The sequence below is a fragment of the Pituophis catenifer genome, unplaced genomic scaffold, assembly GCF_029215685.1.
Source record: "Pituophis catenifer annectens isolate HBS135680 unplaced genomic scaffold, rPitCat1.0.hap2 SCAF_2, whole genome shotgun sequence".
NCBI lineage: Eukaryota > Metazoa > Chordata > Lepidosauria > Squamata > Colubridae > Pituophis > Pituophis catenifer.
Genome location: NW_027256882.1, coordinates 147,840,347 through 147,854,720, shown reverse-complemented (window position 1 = coordinate 147,854,720; position 14,374 = coordinate 147,840,347). Strand labels below are relative to the sequence as shown.

The following is a 14,374-nucleotide window of genomic DNA, read 5'->3' as shown; positions in this document are numbered from 1 at the left end:
TGGTCATGTGGCCAGAATGCTGTCACGGAGCCCTGTTACCTTCCCACCAAAGTGGTACCTATTTATCTACTCGCATTTGTATGCTTTCAAACTGCTATGTTGGCAGGAGCTGGGGAATATAAATATTAAATATACAAAAATAAAAAAAGATTATAAATAAGCTATACCTGCTAGAAATTTGACAATGCTCCTAAACATAATCTATGCAACCAAAGGTCTACTTTAAGGTCTATTGATTAATCTTTGGATGATCTGCAGTTGACTGGCAATAATCAACTATTATTATTACTACCCTATTATTAAATAGCAGCAGCAGCAAATCCTCTCTGCTGAAATGGGGAGGGGGGAAATGATCTTTTTTTCTGCAACAGATAAAGCAGAATGATCTTTCTCTCAAGTAAAGACTTTTAAAAATAGCTACAGGAAAATAATTATTTCTGCAAGTTCGATCATCTGTTACAGTTGCTAAATTATTTACAGTCTTGCTAAGAAGCTTCATTGATCTATATGCTAGTCCAAAGAAACATTTCAACGTCTGTTATATAAATGTTTGTTTGCACTAACATACAGATATTTTCGGACATCAGCTAGCTAACCAGCAATTCAGAAAAATCCATGAAACATTTATTTTGGATTAAAGAACTATATTTCATTCAGCTCATACTATTCTCCTTTCTTGGTAGCACTTGAAATATACAAGCTGGATGTTCTTACATACTGAATTTGTTTACTGTAAAATAAGCAGCTATATACATGAAAATGCTAGCATGAAGATAATTCTTTCTTAGACCTAATTCATCCTAAATCTTTTATCCAATAACTGCAGTAAACAGCCATCTGCAAAACCAGATAATTTACATCATGACTTGTACATTTATAAATACCACACATGGAAAAAACAGGGCTGCCTCATATCCCTTATAATTTTTTTCTACTAACTAGCAAATATAATTAAGAATTACCCAATGAGATAAGGCCATTTGGATTACTGTAATAAGAAGTATCTAATTATTTCCAGATGATATGGCCAGTAAAATTGGCACTCTGAAAACTGAATTACCAAAAGCATTAAAATGATATATACAGACTGGAAGTATTGAAACATTTATAGAGTTAACTCTTAGCTTAAATATCCTATATCACTGTTGGTGAACCTTTTCGGCACCGAGTGCTGAAATGGGAGTGTGTGCGTGTGAGCGTGGGAACACCAGAAACCGGAAGAGCAGCTCCCCAGTGCGCACACGCAGAAGCGCTGGAAACTGGAAGAGCAGTTTCCTGGCATGCATGCATGTGTCGGAAAGCTGAGCTTCTGGTTTCTGGCGTGTGCATGCGTACTGGTCACCTGGTCTTCCGGTTTCTGACATGCATTAATGCGCAAAGTCCAGCTGGCCAGCACACGTGCATGCTGGAACCTGGAAGAGCAAACGGGCAACAGCTGGCATGCCCAGAGAGATGGCTCTGCACGCCACTTCCAGCACGCATGCCATAGGTTCGCCATCACGGTCCTATATAGATCAAATTTAATTTGAGACATTGTATAATATCTTCAGAGCATTTGAGGCAAGCACATAACACATCCCTGCAACTCCTTAAACCAATTGTGTTGCTATTATTGACTGACTTCTCAGTTTTTGTAAAATGCCCTAATGTGGTGAGTCTGGATTATCTGTACAAAATTTAAAATACAAAATGAAAAGAAAAAGTATTGCAATCAATAGGAATCCTGCCCATGGCCCACAGAAACATTCCATCCTGGTACAAAGCAAAGGGACATTGTTTTAACGGCTCCACAAAGTGTCAGGATGCAGGGCTACTCAAATCTTCAAAGGCAGGGAATTCCAAAGTGCAGAGGCCATAACCGAGAGAGCCCTGCTGTCTGGCCCATATTCTCCTAGCTTCAAATAGAGTAAGAACTGTATATGGGCCTTCTTGTGACATTTTTATTGTATATGCAGGTTCAACCCTCGCAAGGCAATTCCTAATGTCTTTTCCTAGAGTTGCATTGCAGCTACGGGGTAGAATTGTGCAACCCAAGAAAAAAATGTGTTTTAAGGAATTGCGGATAGGAAATATATTATCATTTCTATATATTCCAAAATACTTTTTGCGTTTGATTCCAAGTACCGTGTTTCCCCGAAAATAAGACAGGGTCTTATTTTCTTTTGACACCCCCCCCCCCCAAGTAAGGGCTTGGCCTTATTATCGGGGGGGGGGTCCTTATTATTTTAGGGGTGCAGGAGGCGGTGAGTATGGGACTGGATGTCTCATTGCTGCCGTCGCCCCCCCTCCCTGTTCTTCCCTCCAGCCAAGCAGCCCAACATGTCCCACCCCAATGGCAACAGCTGCTTCCCTTCCCCACCGTCTCTTTATCGAGAGGGGTGGCAGGTGGGGCGGGGAAAAGCAAGACATGTGGAGCGAGACATGTCTCCCCTTGCCATCTCTTCTCCCCCACCCCTCACCAGGCATGGCAGGGCTCCTGCCTCTCGCTTAGCCACCTGCCCCCTTTAGGGATGCAATTTGGGGATAGCAGGTGGGGCGGGCGAGAAGCGAGACGCAGGTCTTACCTTTCAAGCTCCATCGCGTTCCTCACCGTTGTCTCCAGGGAAACACACTATAAAAGAAAACTTCTCGCCAAATTGCCATTGGGGTGGGGTGGGACATATTGGGCCACTCAGCTGGCGCAAAGAACAGGTAGGGGAGGGCGTGTCCCCCCCTTCCCTTCCCTCCGGCCTCGTCTCCTCACATCATGTTGTTTGCGTGGCAAGCAACCAGAGGAAATGGCGAGACTGGCTGTACATGCGTGTAATAGTTGGTGGGGGGCTTATTTTGGTGGGGGGCTTATTTTATCGCATGCGCTGAAAAGCCTGATTGGGATTATTATCTGGAGAGGTCTTAGTTTCAGGGAAACACAGTATTACAAAAACTTACTGTGAAATAATATAACCATTTGGTATATGTGTGTGCCTGTTTGTATACACACACACACACACACACACATACACACACACACACACACACACAGAGACACACACACAGAGACAAAACTAGATTTTTTTTAATGTTAAAGACAGACAGAGAAGATACCTTTGATGGAATGACTAAGCATGGAAGAAAGATGCACCACTGTTGATAATGCATGCAACAGGCAGAGATAAACTGAACCAACGGCTGCCTAAAGGCAAAAAGACTCACCCTTCTGCTCCTGCCACTAAAGTCTTTTCGCTTCCTGATGCTTCTGGAACATCATCTTCCTCTGAGGATCCTGCACTAGAAGATTCTTCATCACTGTCTGCTAGGCAATATGCCCTTGGCCTGAAACTGAAAGGAAGGACACAGGTCAAGACAGAAGCAACACTTCATTAATGTTGGTCAGGACAATGTTTTGATAGCAATTAGAGACTTTCTACTATTCACTTCTGTCTCCCCAGTTTGTTTTTAAGTGCACTGGAGTTCAGACAAAGGTTAGAAATGTTGTACATCAATCTGCTTTCCCTGAACACAACTGTGCCAGACTTTGCTTAAAATAAAAGGAAACGGATTTGAATATCCTACATGCGGTAGAATGAAATGTCAAATAAATTAAAGACATATAAGGATGTGTCTCTTTCATATCTAACTTCCCAATATAATGGAATACAATGCTGGCAATTATAACATTAAGATTATGATGAGAAACTTGGCATGTACTTTCATTTTTTAAACGTAATGGGATATGCTTCTATGGTCCAAATGAATTGCTGTATGAAAAGTCAGAATTGATTTTGTAAGTGCTGCATGCTTCCAGAAGAATATATATTCCTTCCACTGTCTCTTCCACACATACATGCCTAGCCCATTATCCCAACACCACAGCTGAGTCCTAGCCGCACCCTGCTCTAGGCTGCTAGCAGTAATGGAATCAGAAATATTTTAAACAAGACATTTGGCAAATAAATGCAAAAGACAAGTTACAGCCTCAGATGCAAAGTGTGCCTGGCATGCTAAGAAAGAGTTTCCATAAAGCTTGGAGCATCTTTGCAGGACCTCTTGCATTTCAAGCTATCTTTAAAAAGAAATGTCCAGTTGATTGTGTTTTAATTGTGAATTGTGATTTAAGGAGAGAAATGCTCAGCACCTCTACATTTCATCCACAGCTTTTCCTGGGATTGAAATCTATTCACAATCAGTTCTCGAGAGATTGTTCTTTAAACCTAGGTTAAGTAGGTGGCAAAGTTAGAAAGAAGACCAATGTCTTTAGCCAAATTTGATTTGGCAGCAACCTCAAGCTTCTTCCCAGCTGAGAAAGGACTTATTTCCCTTGTGCGTAATAGAGACAGTACTTTTGCAAAATCTGTGCAACTGCCTATCTATTAGCTGACTGCAAAATGCACCACATAATTATGTGACTTTTTTTTAAGAAAAAAAAGGAACAGCTCTTTAAAAATTCAATCACTACAGAGCAGTGGTGAAATCCAAATTTTTTTACTACCGGTTCTGTGGACGTGGCTTGGTGGATGTGGTGTGGTTTGGTGGGTGTGACAGGAGAAGGATACTGCAAAATCTCCATTCCCACCCCACTCCAGGAGAAGGATACTGCAAAATCTCCATTCCCACCCCACTCTGGGGCCAGCCAGAGATGGTATTTGCCGGATCTCTGAACTACTCAAAATTTCCGCTACCGGTTCTCCAGACCTGTCAGAACCTGCTGGATTTCACCCCTGCTACAGAGTAAAGATAAAGATTGTTCAAGAGATCGTTAAACTTTTTCTTGCCAATAATCTCTTTTGTCACCCATAATTCCCCAAGATAGTTTCCCTTTGGGTTGATTGGGAGCCTTTCTGGATAAAAGTGGAAAGAGGAACAGTTTGAAGTAGATAACATTAAAGAAGTAATTTAAGAGGCTCTCCACCCACCCACGGATCTCTCCTAAAATAAGTTTACTGTTTTAATTAACGTTTTGTTGTTATGTATTGTACATAACATGTATGTAGCCTCTTGTACCAGTCCCCAGGAATAAACAGTCACTTTTTGTTTGCTTTATGTTTCAGTGTTATGAACAGAGAATCTCCTTTTCTTTTTCTTCCCTCACACCACACCCCAATAACAATTTACAATCCTTTATCAAGGTGCATCCCAGACCAAAAGAAAAACAGGTCAGAAAATTCTTTCCAGTAAAATTAGTTCACAGTTTAACAAGCCAAATTTTTAGAATTAAAACAAATGCAACAACCACATAAAATAACAAAGGTATTTAATTCCCCCCCTTAAAAGTAGTCAAACTGTCACAAGAGGGAACTGATTCCTAAGAGCCCAAAGATTGGAGTGTGATTCTGGAACAGTAAATGGAAAGATGACTTTGATAATATTTGGGGAGGTCAGAAGCCTACAAATGCTCATCAAAGGAAAAATTAAAATCGTCATTGTAATAAGATGACAATAATCCTAACCCTAACTCTCTGGAAGTCCTAGAGAAGAGAAGCATAAGACCAATTATTTTCTGTATTGCACCATTTCTCCAAAAGTTCTATACCAATCTGATCAGCAAGTGTTTCACACAAAAAATTATATGATCAAAAACTCAATCACTCCACAGCAAACCATGCTAACATGAAATGATAGACACACACATGGTAACCACCACTCAAATGGTGCCATTAAGTACAATGGTACCTTGGTACTCAACTGCTTTGAAACTCATCGAATTTGGTCCTCGACACATTTTGACATGAAACTTTTGTGTTTTGTCCCTGTACTCATTGTTTGTTTGGTACTCAATGCACAAGCTAGAACTTGTCGGTGTTGGCTGCCTTGTGACTCACTATATTATCCCTATATTATGGGAAAAATTTGTTTGGTACTCATTGATTTTGGTACTCATCACACCTCCTGGAATAATTTAACTATGAGTACCAAAGTACCACTGTATTTGCATCCCAATGTCTGATTTGTCACAGCATGAGGATAATGATAAGGTTAGACATGTCATCATTAGCTTCCCTTGTCTTAGAAATTAACTCAAATTTCTGTATCTTGCACAATTTGACAAATGTTCCTTTAACTACCTGGGAAAACAAATAATCTAGATCATCCTGCCAACTTTTATAGATTGCTATGAATACTTCTTTCCTACTCTTCAGAATTTCTCCAGAAAGATTTATATGATAGACTCCAGCAACTTTCAATTAGGGGAGCAACATTCTCGCCATCTTCTAATCCACCCAGAACAAAGCTCTTGATCATTTTTAAAGAATTCCACAGGCTTCTGTTCACTAGATTAGACTTAATAGGAAGTCATAGCCATGGCAAATAGTAACTGTAGTCTGGAGTTTCAGGAACTGCTTCTGTGTTTTTTTCTAAAATGATGACATTGTCATCGCTTTTGCTACAGAACAGTAAGAAGTCCACCACCAATCCAATCCAATTATTTTACTTCTGTAATGACCGTTGGCAATCTGTATTATCATCTTGTGTTTTAAGCCAAGGATAAAATGAATGCCTTGGCTTTCAATTTTGTGCTTCAAACAGCTAAGTTCAAATACACTTTCAGCCATAGAGGTCTCTCTCTTTCAACCCAATCTAACAATAGGGTTATTGTTGCACTGTATGTATGTATGTATGTATGTATGTATGTATGTATGTATGTATGTATAAAATTTATTGGCTGCCCATTTTACCATATGATAACTCTGGGTGACTTACATTTACATCTTAGTTAAAAGATAAAATGTTAAAATCAAACCTTAAAACCAAAGACACATGGGGAGGGTAGGATCTGCTATTATTCAATCAACCACCTCCATTGTGCCTTTCCCCCACTGGGGCCACAAGCCGACTGGCAAAGCCACGTCTTTAGGCCCTTACAAAAAGATAGGACGGTTGGGACCAACTTCACATCGGAGGGCAAGATGTTCCAGAGGGCAGGAGCAACAGCAGAGAAGGCCCTTTATACTTTATGTTGAGCTTCCAAGTAAAAGGCAGGAAATAAATGTCATAATGTAAATAAATATCCTTGTTACCTTTTAATTCCTTTTAATTCATTATAATGAATTACAATAGCAAGAAAAAAAAATACTTCAGAATGCTACAAGCCTTCTGATAAATGTTCAAATTTCTCTTTAAAACCATAAAGAAGGAAAAGCAGTGTTCTGTGATAAAATACTTAACTATCTCTGGCCATAAGCACCCAACCATGAAGAAAAGAGCTATTCATAGGATTTTCTAATAATATTAGACCAGAATAGCAATGAAACTGCATTATTATTTGCACTTCGGGCACCTTCATTATTTAGCACACAATTTTATTTACAGATAAAATTCAGAAGGCTAGCTCTGAAAGGTCTTTTTTTAAAAAACAATTCAAAATTTAGAAGCATTCATACTTATCATTCTACCCATGGCTCAATCTTTCCAGACTTACTGCTTTACATTGCAGGTGTGAATAAGGTAGATATTTAGACAAACTAGAGTGTTGGAACTGCACTGTCTTCAAGCAGTATCAGTAATATTAGAGAAGTACTACTTGTAATAAGTGCAGGGGTGAAATCTAAAATTTGTTACTACCAGTTCTTGGTGGTGGTGGTGGGGTAATGTGACTGGGTGGGCGTGGCCAATTTTTTAAAAAAACTTTTAAAACCATTTTTTCTACAACCTCTTCAGCAAAGAGGTTGTAAAAAAATACTTTCAAAAGGCTCTGACGATCCCAGCTGAGTTGCCTGATCTGCAGAGACTTTTTTTCTTCTAAATGCCTCTGACGATCAGGGAACTCAGCTTGGATCGCCAGAGGCATTTAAAAGAAAAAAAGGTTTTTTTTCTTTTAAAAGCCTTTGATGATCCCAGCTGAGCCGCTCAATCATCAGAGACTTTTTTTTTTTAATTTTTGAAAGTATTTTTTCGGCTGAAGTGGTTGTAGTAAAAATGCTTTTAAAAGTAAAAAAAAGCCTCTGATGATTGTGCGGCTCAGCTATGCATGGGGGGCAGGGATTTTTACTACCGGTTCTCCGAACCACCTGCCTCCATCGCTACCGGATTGGGCGAACCAGGAGCATTTCACTCCTGAATAAGTGATGTTTGCTTCCAAATCTAGAGAGCACATTTCTCCATCCCTCAATACCCCCACAGGCAGACATACTTCAGACATTTCAAGAACTGTGGAAACAGTATCCCTTTAAGACTCCCCTTCCTCTATTACTTCAGGAGCTGTTGCAGTGATTCTAGCTAGAACTAGTATCCAGGACATTCAGCTATGAAGTATGGAAGTCATACAGATTTGATCAAGCATTTGAGAAGGCAATTGTATGTGCATTAAAGCTAATTATCAAGAGAATTAACCTCTCCATACCCAGGTTGTGTAGCAAAAGCACTGTACAGTATTTTCAACACTTCTGAACGTTTCAGCACTAACAGAATCAACAGTACACAGAATGGGATGATATGACACATACCACTCACCAGAAAAAAATCCCAGATTGATGAATCCAAATATTATTAAAAAGAAAAGAAAATGAAAGGGAAATAAGAACAAGCGTTAAGTTAGAGAAGTGACAGTATAGAATAATCTCTGGCTAATTTCTATTAAGACACTTTATTTGGCCAGCATGAAATAAACAGAATTAGCTGACCTTTTTTAAAAGTGCATTTTCCTAAGACATATAGTGTAATCTAGACTATTATTAAAGTATCACATACAGTACACTGCTTATGAAAACATAAATTAAAATATATAGCTGACAAGTTTTAATTTTTTAAAATGTACATAGAAGTCAAGCATTTTGGGAGAAGAAGGAGGCAAAAATATATACTATTGCAGAGTTATGTGAAAGGTATAATAGGCTACATCTAGTGTCAACATAAACAGGGTAAGATAGCCAACGAAAATATGAAATCAACGGAGAAGGATCCAATAGAAAAAATAATTTAAAAATGAGTCACAATTCATCCATAAATACAACCTGTTTATTTCAGCTTTTATTAAAACAGAATGTAAACACATTCATTGATTGTGCCTTGAGTCTCAGTCATATTTTGTAGCAATACTTCTTTCCTAAGAGCTTGGGAATTATGCCAACAGCAAAATTATCTTTTCTTCCATTTAGTGCAAGCTGTATGTATGTCAGCTTTACTGGAGTTTGCCCATCTTCCTGCAAGGCTGATAAATGGATCCTTCAGCAGGAAAACAGCAAACAGCCTGACAGGAGAACTAAACACATCTGAGAATTTAAAATCTCACCCAAAGTTAAGCACAGGCTGGACTTGAGCATGAGATGATGAGGAAATGGAAGGAAGAGAGAAGAAAAATTGTGTTTTGTGGCTAGTTGAAATTTCAATTGGTCTGTATATACATTGCCCAATATGCACAAATATTTATATTTCAGAGTCCGTTTGCTGGGATGGCTAAGGCAGAGGTCTTAAACATGTACTATAGGCCGGGGTCTCCAACCTTGGCAACTTTAAGACTTGTGGACTTCAACTCCCAGAGCTCCTCAGCCAGTGAAGCTGGCTGAGTAATTCTGGGAATTGAAGTCCACAAGTCTTAAAGTTGCCAAGGTTGGAGACCCCTGCTATAGGCCACTGAACTCTTTGCTACAGCTCACAATGGCTCAACAATGACAGGTACTGCTGGAGCCCAAATCCTGCTGGACCAGCTCTGCAGACACCTGCTCCCTGCTGCCGCCATAGTTATATTTTTAATCCCACTTTTTAATGTATAACTCAATACATATTGTGAGCATAAAACAGTAACAATATACAAAAGGCTCATCAATGCATTTTGAGCTTGGGGGCAACAGAGTTAGACTGTGTACGATAGCTTTCACATAAACAATTATACGTAGTCCTTGACTTACAATGACAATAGAGCCCAGTATTTATGTTGCTAAGTGAGAAATGTGTTAAGTGAGTTTTGTCCATTTTTCTACTTTTCTTGCCACATTTGCTAAGTGAATCACTGCAGTTGTTAAATGACAAACATGGTTGTTAGGTGAATCTGGCTTTCCCATTGACTTTGCTTGTCAGAAGGTCGCAAAAACTGATCACGTGACCCCAGGATACTGCAACTGTCATAAATACAAGGCAGTGCCAGTTGTCAAGCATCCAAATGTAAATCACATGATCATGGGGTTGCTGCAACGGTCATAAATTTGAAAAATGGTCATAAATCACTTTTTTCAGTGCCATTGTAACTTCAAACGGTCACTAAATGAACTGTTGTAAGTTGAGGACTACCTGTCCTACATTATTTACTATAAAGAGGTCATTGGGTTCTTTCATGGATAAATGCAGAATGTTGCACCTACAAATTTTTTTCTCTATAAAAATTTAACTGATAACAATATTCCTTACCCTTCTTTACCAAATTCTGCGGATCTTAATGCTTCACCCAGAGGTTCTTTCCCAAGTTTGGTCAAATTCATCTTTGTCTCGAGGGTCATCAGAAAAGATCCATTGTACAATATTTCCAGGTTAATCCAAAGTCCTAGAATTGTTGGGACAACATTATGTTACATATAAACAACAAGAAGTATTTTTCAACAAGTAACAAGTAAGGTTTTTCCAGAGAAAAATTTGGCACAGGCTGCAAATTACACAGGTGCCTTCAGATTATTTCCACCTTTTTTTTTTAGAAGTTAAGGCTATTATTATAAATGTAAACAGCAATTTGTTCGGTAAAGGCAAGCATGATGTAAAGACTTCATTAGATAAGTCAGCAGATTTAGAAAATGTTAGCATTCTAATTGGTAATAGTGTTTCTAGTCTGCTGTATTGATCTTGCAATTAGATTGTTCCAAAATCCAAAGAGTTTCTAGAAAATAAGAGGGTGATTTTTTTCTCAAAAAGAGACTTGCTACGGAATACTCACTTTCACTTTTTTTTCATTTTACGAAAACCTGATGACCAATTTTTATCCTACAATACACTATAAAATTCATAGATTGCTAGCTTGTGACAGTGGAGCCTCCAAAGTAACACAGGGGAAAGGATGTTTTGTAGCATTCAGACAAATAGTATGTGAGCTCAGTTAATACATATATGCACAAACATACATTCATTCATGCTGTTGGATGTCTGCATTTCAGTGTGGATGAGAGGCAAATCTATTCAGAAAAATGGAAGTGGAATAATTTCTACACTGCACACTGGAATAGCACTATTTATATTATATGTAGGATCTTTGCATAAAAAATAGGCTGTCTAATGTTTTTCCCCCCCTTCTGATCAAATTTTCCTCTTTGTGCTACAAAGGAATACAGATAACCCTCAACTTACAACCACAATTGAGCCTGAAATTTTGATCCTAAGTCATTGTGGTCATTAAGCAAGGCACCCACACAAATACTTCACTCAATGATTGCAATCCTGGCGCCTCAAGTTGTAGCTGTTAAGCGATTCTGTGGATCATTAAGCAGAGAATAGGGTGCCTGAGGGGGAGGTTCTGCAAGGCCTGGGCCAGATACAAGATACAGTAGGGTGGACAAAGCTGTTGTAGGCCAGGAGGCCTTGGGTCCTCTCTCTGCCCCTCCAGGCCTGAAAAGCTTTCAGTCAGCTCCCCCACCTCATTACACTCAGGAAATAAATTGCTCTCCTTATCTTTGGGTTTTTCTGCAGATGCTGACAGGTGCACTCAGCTGATGCGAGATGCAGCCTTCCAACAGAGGCTGCCTCACACCATTCTGCACATGGCTGCTGCGGCCTAGCGGGATGTGGGAGAGGCCAAAGGCTTGCATGACATAGCAGCTTTGCATGTGCTGGTGGGCTGGGTAGAGAGATAGACAGGTGTGGAGAGTTGCAGTGCCCCTGCAGTTAGTCATAAGGAGGGGCGGAGGGCCCAAATTTTTATTATGTGACTGTAGAGGTGCTGCAATAACTGTAACTTCAAACATAGGTCATACACCCATCTTTTCAGCACCGTTGTAATTTTGAATTGTCACTGAACAAATGGCCGTAAATTGAGGACCAACTTTATGATTGGAGATATGATGATTTCATCAGAGTCAATAGGGCTACAATTTTTGGATTGTTTAAATTTACTTTGTTGGCAGTTAAATTTTCAAAAATTGTAACAAGAGTTTAAAAATAAAAACTGCTAAGAATTACTATTTGGCCACCAGATTTAAGTAGCATGATCTTTGAAAGCTGCAAATCAAATAAATGCTCTTGTTATAAATGCCCATCCTTGCTCTTTAATATTGTATTCAACAGTTCTAAAAACATCCAAATATTGCCTTCCAGTTTTCTATAAAAATGCCCCGGTTATGAACCGGTCTTAAGGGGCAATTAAAAAGACCGTAAGAAAAAACATGAAGGCTGCCTACACCTCCTATGAAAATGTTTCAGCCTTGCAATTTGGATCCTGTCATCTGCCCTGAATTCCATAGGGCGGCATCCATCTATCTGAGGCAGACTAGCAATAACCTGAGTGCAACTGTTTGTAATTGTACTGTTCTGATCTGTATGTAATATCCTGCAATTATAAAGGGGAAAGCTTTAGAGAGCATCTGTGAGGCAGAGAGATAAAACAGCCACATCACAGACTCAAAACATTGTTCCTATTTCGCTAAAGAAGACAGGAAATGAAAAGGATCAGCATCTCAGAGCAGTTGCACTGTATTATTTACAATCAGTTGTGAAGAAGCTTGTCCCTTTAGAGCAAACCAAACACGCCAAACCCCTGAGGAAGGGACCACTTTGGAATGTGATATCTGCAGTCAAACGTATTTAGTAAGGATGTGCAAAACTTACCCCTTAATTCTCATTTTGCAATTTTGGCTATCAAAAAACCTTATCATGGGGAACATTTCTAATATTCTTGTTTTGCAGAATAACAAATATGGATGCATGAACAGGTTCAGAGGGAAGCCATTGGCATAATGCTTAAGGTGTCTGCCTAGGTTCAAATGTACCTTACAGTCTCTCGGCCAATGGTGGGATTCAGCCAGTTTGGGGGTACCGGTAGTTAAATTGCTGGCTGGCCCCGCCCCTTCCCACCCCGCCCCTTCCAGGAGTCTCCACACACATTTTGGCTCCCAGGTAAGAGCAGGGTGGCCTCCTAGGCCCAAAACGGGTCATGGGGGGGGCAGCAAGCCCCCCCGGTGGCCCGTTTTCGCTCCCAGGAGGCTTTAGGGAGGCCTACTAGGCCCAAAACGGGGCACGGGGGGATAGCGCGTCCCCTTTGCAGCCTGTTTTTGCTTCCGTGGGGTGCAGGAAGCTGAGTGCTGCCTATCACACCCTTTGCCCACGGCCACCAAGCCACGCCCACAGAACCAGTAGTAAAAAAATTTGAATCCCACCACTGCTCTCGGCTCTACTTAATTGGTCAATTCACACACTTTCTCCACCAAGCCTATTTTCTAGGGTGATTATTGAGAGGTAAAATGAAGAGAAATCCTCAAGTAAGGTCCTACAAAAACCATGGAATATAATAAACTGGGGCAGGTGTACTTAAACTCAGATGTGTTTGCCCCCAAATACCTCAAACATTTACCTCAACATTACAGTAAAGTATGTTAGTATGAAATGTAGTGCAGCGCCTTTTTTTCCTTCTTCTAAGTCCACATTTTTTCTCTTACACTTAGCTGCTTATAATATACCCACGAACGTATTCCTAAATTGAACATGCTGCAATTTCACAATTAGGATTGCTTTTCAACTCTAAAGAGCTAAGCAGTAAGTGGCCTCTTTTTTCATTTAAATGCACCTCTAATGGAGACAATAAGCTATTTAATGATATTATAATGTGATATTATATTGATTGCCTCTGAAATCTTTGTCAAAGCTTCAGTTTCTTTGGAGGAGTAATTCCTGAGAAATAGATGAATTTTTCACTCACTGGAAAAGTACCGAAATCTTTAAAGGGTGAAACTGAATGAGGCAGAAAATAATACCCATTCAGAAGTCCTAACCAGTACATTTATCTTTCAGCACCAAAGATCTGGAATTTGCTTTCATGCCTTATTTTACAATGCCGTGTATCGGTAACAATCTAGTCAAAGAATAGCCACCAATTGTTCTGCAAGGGCTGGAACATTCCTATTGCAGTAAATTGAATGAACCAATTCTACAAATATATCACACTATTGTTTCACAATGAAAAAATGGTGTTGCTTTTTTAAAAAAACCTACTATCTTGCAATAAGAGCAGACTGAATTCTATTTCTATGATAGGATGAAAACAAAAAAGAGTCATTCAAATTACAATTCTCTTCTTCGGAGTTCATTAATTTGTACTCAGATGCTGTTTTGACAATTTGATATTGCATTTATATAAAGCAACAGACATGAATAGAGCCTATTTGATTAATCTCCTCCAAAATAAACTCACTGATCAAGAACCAACAAATACATTTTTCCTGTGATTTCAGTTGCTGAAATTCAGTTGCTTTCATTTATGTAATCAGTGAGT

General features: G+C 39.4%; 1 protein-coding gene across 1 annotated transcript in view; it reads right to left on the bottom strand.

Moving 5' to 3' along the window:
• Window positions 1–14,374, bottom strand: part of TEX2 (testis expressed 2) — a 112,423-nt gene that overhangs the window by 7,130 nt on the left and 90,919 nt on the right. Inside the window, exons 8-9 of the mRNA XM_070937740.1 lie at window positions 10,318–10,450; window positions 3,193–3,318 (exon numbers count right to left, since the gene is read on the bottom strand). Coding sequence (XP_070793841.1) covers window positions 3,193–3,318; window positions 10,318–10,450 — 259 coding nt within the window. The remainder of the gene's footprint in view (window positions 1–3,192; window positions 3,319–10,317; window positions 10,451–14,374) is intronic.